Source organism: Cyprinodon tularosa, unplaced genomic scaffold (assembly GCF_016077235.1).
Source record: "Cyprinodon tularosa strain WSP-4 unplaced genomic scaffold, ASM1607723v1 ctg103, whole genome shotgun sequence".
NCBI classification, from domain to species: domain Eukaryota; kingdom Metazoa; phylum Chordata; class Actinopteri; order Cyprinodontiformes; family Cyprinodontidae; genus Cyprinodon; species Cyprinodon tularosa.
In genome coordinates this window covers 283,088-301,951 of record NW_024037816.1, presented here as the reverse complement: position 1 = coordinate 301,951, position 18,864 = coordinate 283,088, and the positions used below count along the sequence as shown (strand labels likewise).

The 18,864-nt window shown below is 37.2% G+C and overlaps 1 protein-coding gene across 1 annotated transcript; it reads right to left on the bottom strand.

The window, feature by feature from the left end:
* Positions 1-9,119: 9,119 nt before the first annotated feature.
* Positions 9,120-17,989, bottom strand: psmd13 (proteasome 26S subunit, non-ATPase 13). The gene is made up of 13 exons (XM_038280708.1): positions 17,760-17,989; positions 13,881-13,959; positions 13,713-13,747; positions 13,576-13,631; positions 13,452-13,495; positions 13,279-13,365; positions 11,620-11,791; positions 11,452-11,531; positions 11,244-11,369; positions 9,870-9,932; positions 9,696-9,776; positions 9,487-9,603; positions 9,120-9,397 (listed from the first exon to the last, which is right to left on the bottom strand). Exons 1-13 carry the CDS (start codon positions 17,858-17,860, stop codon positions 9,302-9,304), a joined length of 1,137 nt encoding a protein of 378 aa, XP_038136636.1. The 5' UTR covers positions 17,861-17,989; the 3' UTR covers positions 9,120-9,301.
* Positions 17,990-18,864: the final 875 nt, after the last annotated feature.

Sequence of the window (18,864 nt, the reverse complement as noted above, 5' to 3'; positions counted from 1 at the left end):
AACTATAACTTATAACAGATCATAAACAAGTTTTATGCTTTTTTTATAATCTATTTTTTCTATTTGGAAAAATGAAATCTGTACAATTACAATTGTAATTTGGAATAAAGTAGTGACAAAAATGTAAAACTATATTTATTTCAAAGAATAAAAACATAATTCTGATCCAACTATATTGACCACAGACAGGATTTACAGGTGCTGGTCATAAAATTAGAATATCATGAAAAAGTAGATTGATTTCAGTAATTCCATTTAAAAAGTGAAACTTGTATATTATATTCATACATTACATACAAACTCATATATTTCAGATGTTTATTTTGTTTAATTTTGATGATTACAAATGACAACAAATGAAAATCTCAAATTCATCATATCAGAAAATTAGAATATTACTGAAGACCAATAAAAACAAAGGATTTATAGAAATGTTGGCCAACTGAAAAGTATGAACATGAAAAGTATGAGCATGTACAGCACTCAGTATTTAGTTGGGCCTCCTTTGGCCTGTATTACTGCAGCAATGCGGCGTGGCATGAAGTCGATCAGTCTGTGGCACTGCTCAGGTGTTATGATAGCCCAGGTTGCTCTAATAGTGGCTTTTAGCTCTTCTGAATTGTTGGGTCTGGTGTATTGCATCTTCTTCACAATACCCCATAGATTTTCTATGGGGTTAAGGTCAGGAGAGTTTGCTGGCCAATTAAGAACAGGGATACCATGGTCCTTCAACCAGGTACTGGTAGCTTTGGCACTGTGTGCAGGTGCCAAGTCCTGTTGGAAAATGAAATCTGCATCTCCAAAAAGTTGGTCAGCTGCAGGAAGCATGAAGTGCTCTAAAACTTCCTGGTATGTGGCTGCGTTGACCCTGGACCTCAGAAAACACAATGGACCAACACCAGCAGATGACATGGCACCCCAAACCATCACTGACTGTGGAAACTTTACACTGGACTTCAAGCAACGTGGATGAAGTGCCTCTCTTCTTTTCCTCCAGACTCTGGGACCTTGATTTCCAAAGGAAATGCAAAATTTACTTTCATCAGAGAGCATGACTTTGGACCACTCACCAGCAGTCCAGTCCTGTTTCTCTTTAGCCCAGGCAAGACGCTTCTGACGCTGTCTGTGGTTCAAGAGTGGCTTGACACAAGGAATGCGACAGCAGAAACCCATGTCTTTCATACGTCTGTGTGTGGTGGTTCTTGAAGCACTCACTCCAGCTGCAGTCCACTCTTTGTGAATCTCCCCCACATTTTTGAATGGGTTTTGTTTCACAATCCTCTCCAGGGTGCGGTTATCTCTCTTGCTTGTACACTTTTTTCGACCACATCTTTTCCTTCCCTTCGCCTCTCTATTAATGTGCTTGGACACTGAGCTCTGTGAACAGCCAGCCTCTTTAGCGATGACCTTTTGTGTCTTGCCCTCCTTGTGCAAGGTGTCGATGGTCGTCTTTTGGACAACTGTCAAGTCAGCAGTCTTCCCCATGATTGTGTAGCCTATAGAACTAGACTGAAAGACCATTTAAAGGCTTTTGCAGGTGGTTTGAGTTAATTAGCTGATTAGAGTGTGGCACCAGGGGCCATCAATTTTGAACCTTTTCACAATATTCTAATTTTCTGATATGATGAATTTGAGATTTTCATTTGTTGTTATTTGTAATCATCAAAATTAAACAAAATAAACATCTGAAATATATGAGTTTGTATGTAATGTATGAATATAATATATAAGTTTCACTTTTTAAATGGAATTACTGAAATCAATCTACTTTTTCATGATATTCTAATTTTATGACCAGCACCTGTATAAGTCATGATAACTTAGAGCTTGACCTTTAGTTGTTATTAGATCATTAGTTTGATCCTATTGTTTTTTTTTAAAGCTAAGTTCCTCTGAGTTCGTGCAATGGTCTCCATATGATAACGGAGCAATTTCTCTTGATGACTATTCCTGCCCATCATAATCCTTGCTATTCCAAAACTGAGCAGACTGCATTAGTTGGAACAGCTGCCTTGCTCATGGTGGTGCTGTGCTGCTCACACCTATTTTCAATTAGTCAGGTAATAGGTCACATTCATGTGAGTTACAGCATGTGGAAGGATTAATGCCTAGTGACACTATTACCTTTGACTTGAAGTAGCTATTTACTTGGAAAATAATTGTTTTAGTTGATTGTTTCTGTGATAAGTGATTTTTAATCCCAGGTACAGTGAAATTATTGGTTTCAAACCACACATGCATTTTTTAAGTTGAAACAACATCAACTTTTAAGTTGACCGAATTAAATGGACATTTCACTTCTTTCAGTGTAGTGTCAAAGAGGGAGAAACAGAAATTATGCACAGAATGATAGAGACCAACCTCAGCTAAACTCCTAATGAGCTTCAGGTGCAGATAATTACAGTAAATAAAGCCTTCAGAAAGAAACAGGGTAGAGGAGAGAAGATGTGAGAGAAGAGAGAACCCCCCCAAAACAGAGTTAAATGTGAAAAAGAAAACATTTTTTTTCATTTGCCAACTTGAAAATGTTCTGCTTTCTAAAAACAGGGATAATATGCAAGAAGACTGGTGACTTAACAGATATCTGACAGTCAGTGACACCGTACACAATCCTTTTTTAAGGGTGTTGTGTCTATAATATTAATAAAAGGTTAAGTGAAAGAGAAAAGAGTCCAAGTAGAAAAACACACTTATATAAAAGTCATTGCTTCCAATTTCTTGGCAAAAAGAGTAAAGTTCAATTAACACATAATATTAATCTTCTATTGAAAACAAGTCTACTCAAAAACAAGTGTAGTAATCTCCTGGTGCAGTAAGAAGATGCACTTACTAAGCAGATGTGGATAATATCTAGTTACATATACTCAGTTACATTTACTTGAGTAAATTTTGGAAAATAAAACGTTTATGACTTTTTACTGCGTTGTACTTTTCAATTTACGTGAGTAAAAATCTAATAAATTATCACTAATAATCACTACTTTTACCTGAATAACATTTCTTGCTGCTCTACCCATAGTGTGTAACTTCACTTGACACAACCAAGCTTGTTTTAAACAAATATACCTCAGGGGAGGACACACTTTCCTCTCTTTTGTATTCAAGGCTTATTGGTTTAATGTTATTTTCCATTTGATGAGTCTGCATTTGACTGAAAATACAATCAAAAGTATACTGTAATTATTAATTTTGAAAGTTTTAAAACTCAAAAAAAATATTTTTAAGCGTGTTCATTTGACCTATATTTATTCTTTGTAATTACTGTATGTTGCATGTTTTTTATGTCATTCATTCAAACATCAGAATTTGCACATATCTTAACAATTTGTTTACATTTTCATAATTTTGTAACATTTTGAATCTCCTCCAATGATCATAAGTTGTAAGTAGATTGGTTACCCAGTACTTAAAGGCATAGAGAACAATCTTTTATTTCTAGGTTGATCATCTAAATAAGTGGTCCTCCTAATTGTCAGTCATTCTGATGATAATGTTTACATAAGGCTTGTCCCGTTAGCTATCCTTTTCTCGGCATGTGCACTTTCAGGCATATACAGGTGCTGGTCATAAAATTAGAATATCATGAAAAAGTAGATTGATTTCAGTAATTCCATTTAAAAAGTGAAACTTGTATATTATATTCATACATTACATACAAACTCATATATTTCAGATGTTTATTTTGTTTAGTTTTGATGATTACAAATGACAACAAATGAAAATCTCAAATTCATCATATCAGAAAATTAGAATATTGTGAAAAGGTTCAAAATTGATGGCCCCTGGTGCCACACTCTAATCAGCTAATTAACTCAAACCACCTGCAAAAGCCTTTAAATGGTCTTTCAGTCTAGTTCTATAGGCTACACAATCATGGGGAAGACTGCTGACTTGACAGTTGTCCAAAAGACGACCATCGACACCTTGCACAAGGAGGGCAAGACACAAAAGGTCATCGCTAAAGAGGCTGGCTGTTCACAGAGCTCAGTGTCCAAGCACATTAATAGAGAGGCGAAGGGAAGGAAAAGATGTGGTCGAAAAAAGTGTACAAGCAAGAGAGATAACCGCACCCTGGAGAGGATTGTGAAACAAAACCCATTCAAAAATGTGGGGGAGATTCACAAAGAGTGGACTGCAGCTGGAGTGAGTGCTTCAAGAACCACCACACACAGACGTATGAAAGACATGGGTTTCTGCTGTCGCATTCCTTGTGTCAAGCCACTCTTGAACCACAGACAGCGTCAGAAGCGTCTTGCCTGGGCTAAAGAGAAACAGGACTGGACTGCTGGTGAGTGGTCCAAAGTCATGCTCTCTGATGAAAGTAAATTTTGCATTTCCTTTGGAAATCAAGGTCCCAGAGTCTGGAGGAAAAGAAGAGAGGCACTTCATCCACGTTGCTTGAAGTCCAGTGTAAAGTTTCCACAGTCAGTGATGGTTTGGGGTGCCATGTCATCTGCTGGTGTTGGTCCATTGTGTTTTCTGAGGTCCAGGGTCAACGCAGCCACATACCAGGAAGTTTTAGAGCACTTCATGCTTCCTGCAGCTGACCAACTTTTTGGAGATGCAGATTTCATTTTCCAACAGGACTTGGCACCTGCACACAGTGCCAAAGCTACCAGTACCTGGTTGAAGGACCATGGTATCCCTGTTCTTAATTGGCCAGCAAACTCTCCTGACCTTAACCCCATAGAAAATCTATGGGGTATTGTGAAGAAGAAGATGCAATACACCAGACCCAACAATTCAGAAGAGCTAAAAGCCACTATTAGAGCAACCTGGGCTATCATAACACCTGAGCAGTGCCACAGACTGATCGACTCCATGCCACGCCGCATTGCTGCAGTAATACAGGCCAAAGGAGGCCCAACTAAATACTGAGTGCTGTACATGCTCATACTTTTCATGTTCATACTTTTCAGTTGGCCAACATTTCTATAAATCCTTTGTTTTTATTGGTCTTCAGTAATATTCTAATTTTCTGATATGATGAATTTGAGATTTTCATTTGTTGTCATTTGTAATCATCAAAATTAAACAAAATAAACATCTGAAATATATGAGTTTGTATGTAATGTATGAATATAATATACAAGTTTCACTTTTTAAATGGAATTACTGAAATCAATCTACTTTTTCATGATATTCTAATTTTATGACCAGCACCTGTATCTGTGGTGAGATAAGATTTCAGACAGTCAGTGAAGCTCACCTTTCTCACCACGGTTCTTTGAAAATAGCCGAGGGTCGTAAAAAAGTGTCTACAAAGGCCTCAAGAGGCAGATATATCCCAGGATGCTTTGCACAGAGAGCTCTCCTTGCAAAGCATTATGGGATTGCTGTCACAGCGCCTCGCTGTGGCCATAGGCTGTCGCTACCTGACAGTGGTGACTAATAACAGAAGTGGAGGAGGAGCTATTTGACCAATGGAATGCAAAAAGCAGTGAACAGTCTACTATAATGTCCACTGTAAAGCCCACTATATAGTCCCCGCTATATACAGTAATAATGGATTTAGGGGTCAGGGCGGACGTTCGGACATGGTACGCTTGTATGAGCTATGAGAACAGAAACTTTTAAACGGAGCGTGCACAAGGAGGAATGGGCTTGTGCATGCTCTCGTGCATGCTTTTGTTGTAATTGGAGAGGCAGGGTCTTTTGAAAAATTTGTAAAAGAGCTCCTCAATGCTTTTAGGTAGCTTTTTTTTTTTTTTTTTTAAACAAGTTTTTTTTAAATATATTTAACCTTTATATTTACCTGTTTTGACAATAGGTGTGTGCATTGGCAAAAATTTGGGGATACGATACGTATCACAATCCATGTGTCATGATATGACGTATCCCAATACATCCTGATACATAAACAAAGAAGATATATTGTAATTTTGATAATAATATAGCTGTGAAAATCCTCTAGAGTTCCTCTGCAGCTGGTGCAGCGTCGCTGAATGAAAGGCTCTACGGCGCTGTGCTGACAGCAAGTAGCTTAAGGGTTATTTCAAAGAAAGACACTGAAATTGATGTCTGCCTGTATATTATTCTTACATTTAAGATCTATTCTGTTGCATTTTGAAACACGTCTAATGAAATATTGCAATATTTGACAGAATAATTTTTCTCACACCCCATTTGATAATACAAAAAAATTAATATTACAAATGCAATAAAAATAGAGTAAATTAAAACATTCAATTTACAGAACCTAATAAAATAGGGAAAAAAGAGTTGCATAAGAAGGTGCCTGTTTTTAGTAATGCAGGACCGTCTAAGTGACAAAAATGAGTTTTGGTCAAGAACAGCTTTATAAATGAAAATGTACAAATCTACATAAAGGTAATGTTGGCCAGTCCACTGGAGAATATAGATTACAGTGGTGAACTAAAGATCTATATCTGGTTATGAACCTTAATACTCTATGATAAAATGTTTTTTTTTAACATATGTGGTGGCTGGTGCATTTATATGCATATGAGTAATCTAAAAGAGGGAGGGCAGTCACTAAAAAACATGCTTCCTTAAACGGAAATAAAGGCAAGATATATTTCTTAAATAAAATCTTGTTATGAATTTCTATGACAGGGTAGATACATCTATCAGTATATTCTTTTGGTATTCTTGTTGTTGTCTCTGATTGCAAGTTGCTAAGGTTCCAAAATGGATTGGATCCATCCATCCATTTTCCATCACACGTATCCCAAGCAGGGTCGTGAGTGGTGCTGGTGTCTCCAGCGGGCGAGAGGGAGGGAACACCCTGGACAGGTTACCAATCTATCGCAAGGACACACACACACTCACACCTAAGGATAATTTAGTGAAGCCAAAGAGCCTAACATACATGTTTTTGGACTGTGGGAGGAAGCCGGAGTACCAGGAGAGAACCCAAGCATTCTCAGGGAGAACATGCAAACTCCATGCAGAAAGACCCTGGGCTGGGAATCGAACTCGGAACCCTCTTGCTGCAAGGCAGCAGTGCTGCTCCTGCACCACTGCCAAACTGATTGGATAATTTCCATAAAATGCTGAAAAACCAGGCTAAGTTAAAAACAGTATTGGGTTAATTGACTCTTGTATAAATTTCACTGTCTCGACTACGGATGGATGTGGAGTTAAATGTTAAATCTGAGGGCTGCCCAACATGAATGCTATCAGACCTTGCAGCGGTTTTCTTCCCAGGTCACCTTTGAGTCTAGTAGAAGTGAATTCACAGCTTATTCTATGTTAAATCATTAATGAGTGTAAAGAGTATAAAATTTTAACTGTCATAAACTGTGATGCTGATTTGACTTGAGGAACGGACAGCTTTGCCATTAACAGGATGAAAGATCCAGCAGGAAAAATCCCTCCCCTCTGTGATGGTTTTGAGCCCCTTCCAGGACTCTAAGATGTTCCCGAGCTTTAAAAGAATATAAAGTAAGTTCTGGTTCTGATCCCTTAAAGGGACATAATGGAAAACCTCCAAGGGGAGACATTGAGGAGGCCTCCTTTTCAGAAGCCTGAACCATCTTTTCCAACTCTCTTCGATGTGGAAGAGCAAGAGCTCTATCCTAAGCCTCTGACTTATGACAGAGCTTTTCAACCTGCCGCTAATGAAGAACCCACCCTCAAGCCACTTCTAAAGGCTGGGACAAAGACAGCCAGTCAATGGATAACTTGCAATTGGCTCAGCTCCCTCACACATGTCAAACATCCGTAGATTAATCCAGAAACTTGCAGAGTACTTAGCTCAGCAATTTCAACAGTATTCATTATGTATTGAATAGTTTAACTTGCATTTCATTTGTTTTTAGGGGTGAACTGATCTGCAGCCTTTCCCCTCAAAGTAAACACTGAATGTTTGTGTGCATGAAGAACCTGCATCAGCTTGGGGGGACTTACTACCAACTGGTACTCAAATACTTTTTTTCCTTTGCTCTCTGTATGGATATAAGAGCAGTGTTGTTTTTGACAGCCATCTTAGATTTAGTCTTTATGATGAAAACTACAGTAATATTAGTTTTAGTCACATTTTAGTCATGTTATGAGATAGTTTTAGTCGGTTTTATTCGACTAAATATTAAAAAGGATTTAGTCTAGTTTTATGTTGCAAAAAAGTTAACCTTTACCAGACTGACAGCTGTAGCCTAGATACTACAATAGCTGGGTATACCATGCTGCCATGCAGTTCATCATTGCTGTTGGCAGAAAACAAACTTTTTTATGAATGAATGCACTACTTTATAAAAAAGTGTCTTACAAAAGTTGTGAAAATAGCTGATCTAGTTCAACACATCATATTGGTTAATATAGCAGATAGACAAACTAACAAAATGTACAATAAAGGTTTGGTTTAAGACATACAAGATTTCCATCCCAAAGAATCACTTTCACTTGGCTTTATTTCTGAGAATTCCTGAGATTCTTGCACCTTAGTTATGTTTACGTAAGGCCATCCTACATGCTTGTGCCGTTAGCCATCTTTTTCTGTGCATGTTAGTCATTGAAGCTCACCTTTCTCACCTCGGTTCTTTGAAAGTGGCAGAGGTTCGTAAAAGTGTCCACGAAGTGTATGAGAAGAAAAGCCTCAGAAGAGGCAGATCTATCCCAGAATGCTTTGCACAGGGACCCTCCTTGCAAGGCATTATGGGATTTGCCATCACAGCTGCCCGCTGTCGCTATCTGACAGCAGCGACAAATAGATGGCGCAGGCAACGCAAAGTGGAGGAGTTACGTGACCGACAGAGCAAAAAGCAGTGATCATCTGTCTGAACGGTCAGTTAACACAGTTTGATGTAAAGTCCACCATATAGTCCCTGCTGTATATAGGGATGGAGGGATTTAGGGGTTAGGAAGGACGTTCGGGCACAGTAAGCTTGTATGAGAACAGCAACTTTTACACAAAAAATCATTTAACATACCCTAAATAAGGCATTTAAAAGCTGCTTTGTTGCCATATTTTTGTGAAAATTATAGAACCATTTTTAAATTTGCTGTATTTAGTCAGATAAAATGTTTTCTTCACCTGTTGGCTGTTTTTCCTAATACCCATTTCTTTCTGATTCAGATAAAGTGTATCTGGTGCTGTGTAATTTCAACAATAAGAAATAACATATCTGAAAAGAGTCATCTTTTTTAAAGACATTTTATTTCGATTTTTTTTTTACAGTTTGGGTTGTTTTCTGAGGGTGATGTTACAACTGCTTGTAAAACAGCATGTCGTAACTTACAGACTGATATTAAACAGTGAGGGTAACAGAAGAAAAATATGGCGTTAAAAAAAAAGGAAATGGTGAGATTTGCCCCTCTGTGGGACGACAGAGACACCTGCTCAGGTGAGGATGTCGTGAGCCTGCTGCTCCACCAGCACCGTCATGTTTTTAACGTCGCCACACCACAGGTCCAAACGGTCCTTCATGCCTTTTATCTAACAGGGACCAACGAAACACAATTTTGTCAAATTTTCTTAATCCTGAGAAAAATACAAAAAAAAAAAAAAAAAAAAAAAGCACCAACCTGCTGCAGGTCCAGTACTCTGGGCTGCACCCAGGTCATCTGCACCTTCTGGTCCACTTCATCAATGTTCCCTTTTATCAGGCCAACAGACAGCGCCTTCATCACCAGCAGCTCCACCTGCAGGAGACACACATGTAAGGACTCCTCCCTGACATTACCAGACTCGGTCTGTGTGACCAAAGGGATAGCCAACAGATGGCCCAGCTAACCTCGTTAACGGGGATTTTAGCACTCTGAGCAATCTCTGTAAAGGTGAGCTGCCGGTGATTTGCAGGACGAGTGAACGTCATCTGGAAAATGAGGCCACATTTCATATGTTTAGATCCAAGAGCTCTGATAAGACCATCAGACGCTAGACAAAAACATCTTATTACAAAACCCACCTCCATCACGCAGAGCAGCTGGATCTTCTGCATCAGCTTAGGTTCATGAGCTGCAAGGTCAGGCTGTCATAGATAGAAGGGAAAAAAATCACTTTAATTACATGTAAATTCACACAGACCACTTCAAAAGAAATAAATCACACTTGGATTCCTCTTTGAAAAAAACAAGAGAATGATCTCACTAAAATTGGTTTAATGTTTTTATGTTGTACTTGCAAACTTCAGACCTCTGTTAAAGGCTAAGGAAAACTGTAGAAGTGCTGAAAGCCTGAGTTTCTTTAAGTCAAAGTAAAAAAACTAATTTATTTAGAACAGCTTTTGACTGTTGAGATTAAACTGTTTGCAGTCCAAGTATTTTATTTGCTTTATTGTTTTTATCTATAATAGCTTTTTATCCTGCTTTTACTTTCCTTTCATTTTACTGTTAAATTCACTTTGAATCATCTTTGTACTGAATTGTGATAAACAACTAAAACGTGCCTTTTTTTCCTCAGGAAGGCTTTAGATACTCGACGGCCCTGACATTATACTCCCGATTTCTCACTTTAATTTATTCCTTTATCTTTTATCTGCTTTTAAATGATCTAAAGAATATTGGCCACATATGACTCCAAAATTTCCATCACCTAAACTAGGGATGTCATAATACAAAAATGTGATACTCAACATTGAATCAAATACGTAATAAAAATAATTTCCATTACCAACATTTTTGTAAAGCACTTTGTATTTAAGAACCGTGTCCCTATGGCGACCATTATTTACAATGAGACAATATCTCTTAATTATGGCTAAACCAATAAGTGAGGAAAATGTCTAAACTAATTTAGAAATATTTATCATTTAAAAGTATAACTCAATGTTTTTTGTTTAAGTTGTGCAATTGTTTTTATTTTATTTAAAACAAATCTTTTGTGTGCCTTCATTTTTCTATCACTCAGTTGCTAAAAAAAAAAAAAAAGATTTTACTGCTAAAGGACAAATAAAGGAAAATTGGTTTCATAACAATCTGCCAATGAGGATCCGATCAATGCAACCGGCCTGTTTTTCTGGAAATGTTATTGAATAATAAAAGCAGCAGAAGGGTCGGATGCAGCGCGTTCCTCCTTTTCTCTGCTCTAATCGTTTACTTCAGTCTGGTTCCACCATAACCAGTGTTCTTATTTTCCACATTGACCTTCAATGGTTTGTTTCATGCATGACTATTTAGTAGCCGACTAACCAGTCAGCTGACTGAAATTTCCCTGCGTTACATTACGTCTGTATGACTGCACTCCTGGGAAAGCATCATGACAAAAGAACCATGAATGCATCTTCATATGAAGTCATTCAAACTCCTGAAAATAAAGAAAGTTTAGATCATGTTTGTCTCACCTGTTGCCCCCAGGCAGATTTGAAGCCCTGGAACTTCTCCACATTCCCAGCATTGAAGGCATACAAAGTATCAATAAGCCACTGTTTGTCTGTGTTCCTCAGAGACTCCAGCACAGGATGCATCAGCTGCAGAACAAACAGCAGATGTAGTAAAAACCAATCAGAGTCTCGGCTGTAAAACCGAGTATAATTTCAGCAGAAACCCCACCAGCTCTCCAAAGTTGTAAACTCCCTCCCCAAGGAGTCCAGCCAGGCCGAGTGTGAAGGCTCTTTCCTGCTTCTCCGTTTCTGCAGAGGAGAAAAACAAACAGGCTCTGATGTTAACAATAAACCATTACATCAGTGTGGTTTGTTTTCCCCGTTGTGTTGTTTCCACCTGGAAGGTCTTTGATGTCCACACACCCAAGGTAGCGCAGAGCATCCTTGTAGTAGGCGGCGTGGTTCCCGATGATGCGGTAATATTTGCTGGAGAGGTCGTAAAACCGCCCGTGGACTGAGGTAACTCCTGGCAAGTTATTCAACATCTCCTCCACCTCCTCAATAATTTTCTGAAGGTGGGAGAACCGAAGGAACATAGATGTCAGCCATAGATATCTCCTTTGTTTTTACATTCTTCTGTTAATCGTTCACTTAAATCAGTTGTTTAATTCAAATTTAGGCTAGAATGCCCATATACGTGACATCGCATTCTTTAACCATAGGGCTTAATTTAACGTTGGACCATCCTTTTTATCTAAAACTGTTTCAACTCTCAAGGGAATACGTGCAATTATATTCTAATGAATTCAAGACATTTAAAAGCAAGAAAATTAGGGAAGAAGTGTTTACAACAGGCTGCAGGTTAGCATCCTAAAGGTCAGATTTAAAGTGGCTTCGGATTTAACATTAGCTGTGCACCAATTCATGGGAAGATCGGTGATCCGCCGATACTTGTATGTAAAAATGATCTCATCCACCTGTGTAAAAGGCATGAAAATCCCCCACCTTTTTTATTTATGAGCAATACCTAATGTAGTGACTAATCAAACAATACTTATCGGAAGTGGTATTTATCGTTATGATACATTTCTAGTCATAACTTTTATTTATTGTCTAAACAAATTAGAATTAGCATGTATGAACTGTACATTTTGATTTAATCATTTTATTTTTGTCATTGGGGGATTGGTAAATTTGAAGAATGTGATTAAACGTGGCGATACTTTTAAATGTAACTGGCGACCTGAAGTTTCCTATCATAAATGTGTTTTTTTTTTTCTCAGAGCAGTGTTTCCGATCATGGGGCTATGACTGCTGTGGTTTTTATTTGCATCTATACAAGTACTACCTTTAAATTACTTCAAAGAATTAAAGACATGCTTCTATTGTCAAATTCAAACTAAGCATGCGATTTTAAAGCCGTATCGCCCCGCAATATTATGCAGTCTGAACTTGGGATGCACTAATATGAAATAATGTAAAAATATTGCTGTTTGCTTATAACTGATATATACTAATATAATGTTTTGGGGTTTGTTTTTTTTAGCAGTATAATGTTATATATAGTTCTGTACCCTTTAGAAACAAACAACCACATTTCTGCTTTGTTAAACACTCCTCTGTCCTGCTTTGCATCACTGTCACATAACCAAATACAACACGACCATTTCCTGAAACATATACATACACAGCAACAACATGGAAAAAAACAGTTATTACTGATGAGATCTGTGAAATTATATTATATTAAAAAGAGACTAACGTCGGCTAACAGCATATATATCCTGTTTTCCTAGTCTGAACCATAGTGTATGCTTCTGTCTTAAATCCTGAGTGTTTCTACTCTGAATTAATCACCCAATCACCTGTAAGCTATTTTAGTCAAGGCAGGAAATATTTGACTTGTTATAATAGGAGTTTAGCAGCTTTCTGTTTTTTGTCACTGTGACATCAAAGAGGAGCCGAGTTCTAACACACAGCTCCTTATTTGCACCAGTGTGTTTTAAATCTTAACAAGGTGTAAATCTCTGAGTCAGACGAGGTAAAGAGGTTTCACCTTCGTCGCAGGAAGATCGCTGATTTCCAACTTCAGTCTCCCGATGGACGTCTTGCAAAGAATGACGGCTTCTTCACTGCTTTTCACCTGGGTCACGCATACGCAGGGTCAGATATATCAATAATAACAGAATTGACAGCAGATACTAGAGGTGCTGGAAAGGTTTAACTGACCTTTTCTTTTGTTTTCTCGAGAAAAGTGATGGCATATTTTGGATCTGGAAGAAAACCAACTTAATAAGTACACAAGATGTGAGAATAAAACTTGTGGGAAAAAAGCTGTTCCTTTGGTGCTAACCTGACATCTGTCTGGCAACATAGAGGATGATCTCAACCAGAGACAAGGGGTTGATTCTGTTGGAGAGGGAAACAACATCAGAACAGAGAAATAACCAATCACTAAAGTAAGAGGCTGTTTAGCTACTTTTAGCTCACCTGTGTTCGAAGTCACTGATAAAATTTTCATAGAGCTACAAAAAGAAAACAGACCAATTAGAACAGCATGAACAGCCAACAGCACAGTAACCCCCTCTCTATATTTATGCCTGGACCTCAGACAGCACCAGCTGTGCAGGTAGCTTTGTGTGGACATAATGCAGTTACCTGTATGAGGCCATCTCCTGTTTTGAAGAAAGGATCTTTGACAAAGTCTGTCAGCTTCAGAGTCAACTGATGCCACAATCTGCCAGGAATAAAGACAAGGTTGGGGAAAAAAATCGCACACTAATAAACAGAGGGATGCCTGCAGTTGAGCATTTGACTGGTTGGTTCAATTTGGCCGTTAATCTGGTACAGATGCAGCTCAGCGATGGGGGAGGCTGTATACATGGTTATGCTGTCATAATATTAAATATTTGATTAAATAAGAAGACTTAAGCTTGTTTGGAGTTAAATGTTTGATTTTTGTGAAATAACTTGTATGATTTCTAACCAATTAATGGTAATTTCTCAACTCCACTTAATAGTCATATAAAAAAATTGGGCAGCCCTATTAATCTTAATTATTTTAATTTCTAAATATTTGGGTGTTTGTTACAGCTATTTCAGTTTGATATTTCTAATAAGACAGTAATATTTCACTATTTAATTGAGGTTTACTGGAACAACAGAAAATGTGCAGTACGCAATAAAACAAAAATCGATAGCTGCAAAACTATGGGCAACTCAGCATAAAAACAGACATTATTATTTGTAGATCCTCCTTTTGCAAAACCAGCAGCCTTTAGTTGCTTCCTGCAGCTTTTAATGAGTTCTTGGATGAAGGGATTTTTGAACATTCTTCTTTGCAAAAGAATTCCAGTTCAGTTAACCTTGATGGTCCCCGAGCGTGGACAGCCTGCTTCAAATCATCCCACAGATGTTCAATGATATTCAGGTTTGTGGATTGGGATGGCCATTCCAGAACATTGGAATTGTTCTTCTGCATGAATGCCTGAGTAGATTTGGAGCAGTGTTTCGGATCATTGTCTTGCTGAAATATCCATCCCTGGCAGGACTTTCAACTTTGTAACTGATTCTTGAACATATATCCTCAACAATCGGCTGATATTGAGTGGAATCCATGCGATCCTCAACTTTAACAAGATTCTCAGTGCCAGCAGAATGGCTATGCAGCCCCAAAGCATGATGAAACCTCCACCAAATTTTACAGTGGCTAGCATGTGTTTTTCTTGGAACCCTGCATGTTTTTTGCCACCATGCATAACGCCTCTTTATGACCAAACAACTCAATCTTTGTTTCATCAGTCCACAGGACCTTATTACAAAATTAAGCTGACTTGTCCAAATGTGCTTTTGCTTAAAGCGATTCTGTTTGTGGCGTGCTTGCAGAACAGGCTTCTGTCACATCACTCTCTCCCATGCAGCTTCTCCTGGTGCAATTTGCGCTGAATTGTTGAACGATGCAAAGTGACACCATGTGCAGCAAGATGATGCTGCAGGTCTTTGGAGGTGGTCTGTGGGTTGTCTTTGACCATTCTCACCATTCTTCTTCTCTGCCTCTCTGATATTTTTCTTGGCCTGCCACTGGGCTTAACAAGAACTGTCGCTGTGGTCTTCCATTCCCTTCTTATGTTCCTCACAGTGGAAAGTGACAGTTTAAATCTTTAAGACAATTTGTGTCCTTCCCCTGAATGACTATGTTGAACAACCTTTGTTTACACATCATTTGAGAGTTGTTTTAAGGTGCCCATGAGGAACAACAGGAAAACAACTTGCAACTGGCCACTTAAAATACATAAATAAAAATAAATCATTCTCTCAAGATTGGATACACCTGGTTCTAAAGTTCAAATCTTAATGAAGTTAACAAACCAATTTTGTGTTTTAGTAAGTCAGTGAAAAGTAGTTAAGAGTAATCAAATCAATTAACTGATTAGGGTACCCACATTTTTGCACCTGTCAAGTTTCGTTTTAAAGCATATTGCACGTTTTCTGTTTGTCCAATAAACATCAATTCAATACTGAAATATTGTATATAGTGTCCATCAATTATTAGATATATATAACTGAAATAGCTGTTTCAAACCCCCAAATATTTAGAAATAATAATATTAATCAAGATTAATAGGGGTGCCCAATTCATTTGACTGTACATGGCTTCCTTAATTTGACACAGAGTAAACATTTTTGGCATTTAATGTGTCGTAATTTTTCAACCGAATATAAGTTGATTTATTAGTTACAGTGATAAAACTGACTGTAATTGGGGCTGGGCAGTCAATAAAATGGAATGGAAGGGGGGAAACTGAAATCAAAGCTAGTTTTTTAAAGCAGTTTATGTAATTTGCTATTTCTATTATAAAACTTAAGTGAAAGAGAAAAAGATTAATTGGATTTTGTTTTAAAGAAATTAGAGGTTAAAACAACCTATTTGTAATTAACACATATTTCCCATGATCTTCTTGGTGATGCTCCCATCTCTCTACATCAATTTTATTATCTTTGTAAACGTTTAAGCATAAAAGACAGCAAAGAAATTGGCCCTTACAGTACTATTATGTCAAACGTGGCATAATACAACAATCGTAAAATAAAAAACTATGGATAAATTTTGTTTTTGGCCTAACATCTCCGCTCTTTAACCTTAAAATATATTGAGAAACACAAGGCTGTACCTGAATCTGCATAGTGTGTTATTGCTATGTTTAAATCAAACAATTCAATGTTTGACCATCCATTCATAGCTATCCGAGAGAATTCATGGCTAAAACCAAAACAGCCAGTCATTTAATGACACTTTCCACATCGCTCTAAGGAATCTCAAGGCCGTCGAGATGTCCTGGGGGATCCTGATCAATACTCACTTCCCCAGACTATTTCTAAGGTTAAACACATCCACACTATGACATATTTTAGCTGTTTTTAATCGATGTGCATCACCCTTTTATCATTTTACAAATATTAGAATTGTGCAGGCGAGTGATAAACTATTGTTTTCCAACTGAGCGAATCAGCTCCCTGTCATTGAGCGTCCTGAAGTTCAATGTTCTGGCCATTCAAAAACTCCAAATCACATTGATTTTAGCTCATAGGTCACAAAATAAAACAAACTTTAAAATGAAAGCCGTTATATCACCTGAGGCCCCTGTCCACCGAATTCTCCATTTTCTCTGGCAGAACTCTAAAATACCCTCATTGCTGTGGAAGCACATGTGTTATAAATAATTCTATGCTCTTCCAATCAATTCAATTATACCTAATTAATATTACTCAGAAAAGGAAGTTAAAGGTTGCTGTAAATTATGGTTAGTCTTTTAACAAGTTGTTAAAAGTGCTGATAGCTGTAGGTAGGAAGGGTCTTCTGTAGAATCTGATTTATATTTTATCAGATTTTCCTTTATTCTTTATTATTTTGATGTCCTCAAAAATCCTTTGGATTACTATGTATATTAATTATTCTGTATAAATAAACACGCAAAGATTAATACAACAAACCAACTGCTTGTTTTTGTTTGGAGCAACCGTGTTTTTAAAAGTCATATTGTCCTTTAGAAAACAAAACACATGTGGAGACCTAATTGAATATTATTACTATTGGTATTCTTGACTAGTGATAAACACTACTAAGATTGCACAGGAATCCCGTTGTTATTTTCAAAGTTATACCACTTAAAATCAGTCCTTAAAAACAACCCAGTAACATACATAAATACACAGTAAAATATTCAACTGTACTATATATATATATATATATATATATATATATATATATATATATATATATATATACATTAGAGAGAAAACAAAAGCTTTTGAAAACAAGCATGTCTGAAATTTAACGGAGTAATCATAAATAACATTTAAATTTCAAACTTAAATCTCAAACCCTTCATTATTTTAATTAGATCACATATATACAAAAGCCATTAAGTTTAGCATTTGGTGAGGTTTTAGTTAGCTTTGGTTAGCTCAATGACTCAGCGTGACGTTTAAAATCAATGGACAAGCTAACGTGAGCTAAGCTATCGGCTAACATTTTACCTTTTGTTGTAGAAATCCTCCAAAGCGTGCCACTCCGCCGCCATTTCTGGCGTGGAGCTGCTACTCTGCTGCTGTTTGAGGTAACCGCTAACATCTTTCATCGTAGAAAACTAAGAAAATGTAATTTCTTAAGCCAGAAGGGTGGTAAGAGCTGTTTAAGTTATCAACTAATGTCAAGAAGCCTGCCGTGTTCACAGTCTGCGTCTGCGCAGCGATCCGCAAAGGTGTCTGGGAAGTGAAGGCACAAGAGGTCTACTTCTTCTTCTTTTCTTTTAGGGCGGATCGCAAGCAACCTTAAGGTGCATACCGCCACCTACTGTACATGAGTGTGTAGCAACATTACTTTACATACATTCATCTATTTTTAAATTTTGTATTCTGTAGATAAATAAATAATGCTTTCCTTGATCTGTGAATATCCTTTATATTTCCTTAATTTCCCAATATTTCTTTAAGACTCAACTCTTTGCCTGTCCTTCTAACCATCCTTCTCAATTTATCCATTTCACGTTCATACGTTTTACAGTTCATCAATGTTCTACATTTTCTGTAATTGTTATTGTTCCCTCTAAAGCCCTTTTTGCTAATATATCTGCATTGCCTTTTACACCTTCATGTGCTGGAACCCAACATAACCAAGAAGTGAAGGCATTGTTTTTCTTATTTTGTTAAATAAAGTTTTTTTTTTTTATATCCAATAATGTATGACTAGTTCTGTGTAAAATATCATTAATTGCACTCCATAGTGCAAAGTTTGAGGTGTAAAAAACTAAAATTAAATGGAGATTTAAGGCTGTATATGCAAATGAAAACTAAAATGGATATGCATCTGTTTAGTAATATTTACAGGATAAGAACGAACATAAAAGTAATTGAGAAACACATTTTTTATATGCCAAACATGCAGTATATTCATGCATACAAAAACACCAAAATAGCTTCTCAATAAAGAGGTTATTTCATTTAGGGCTATAATAGGGTTTTTGATTTAATTTACATCAAGGTTTTCCAACTCCTTGTCTTGAGTCGTTTATATAAGTATTTTTGTGTGTGTGTGTGTAACAACAAGCGTTATCAAGTGCGGCAGAACCTGAGGAGTAACCAA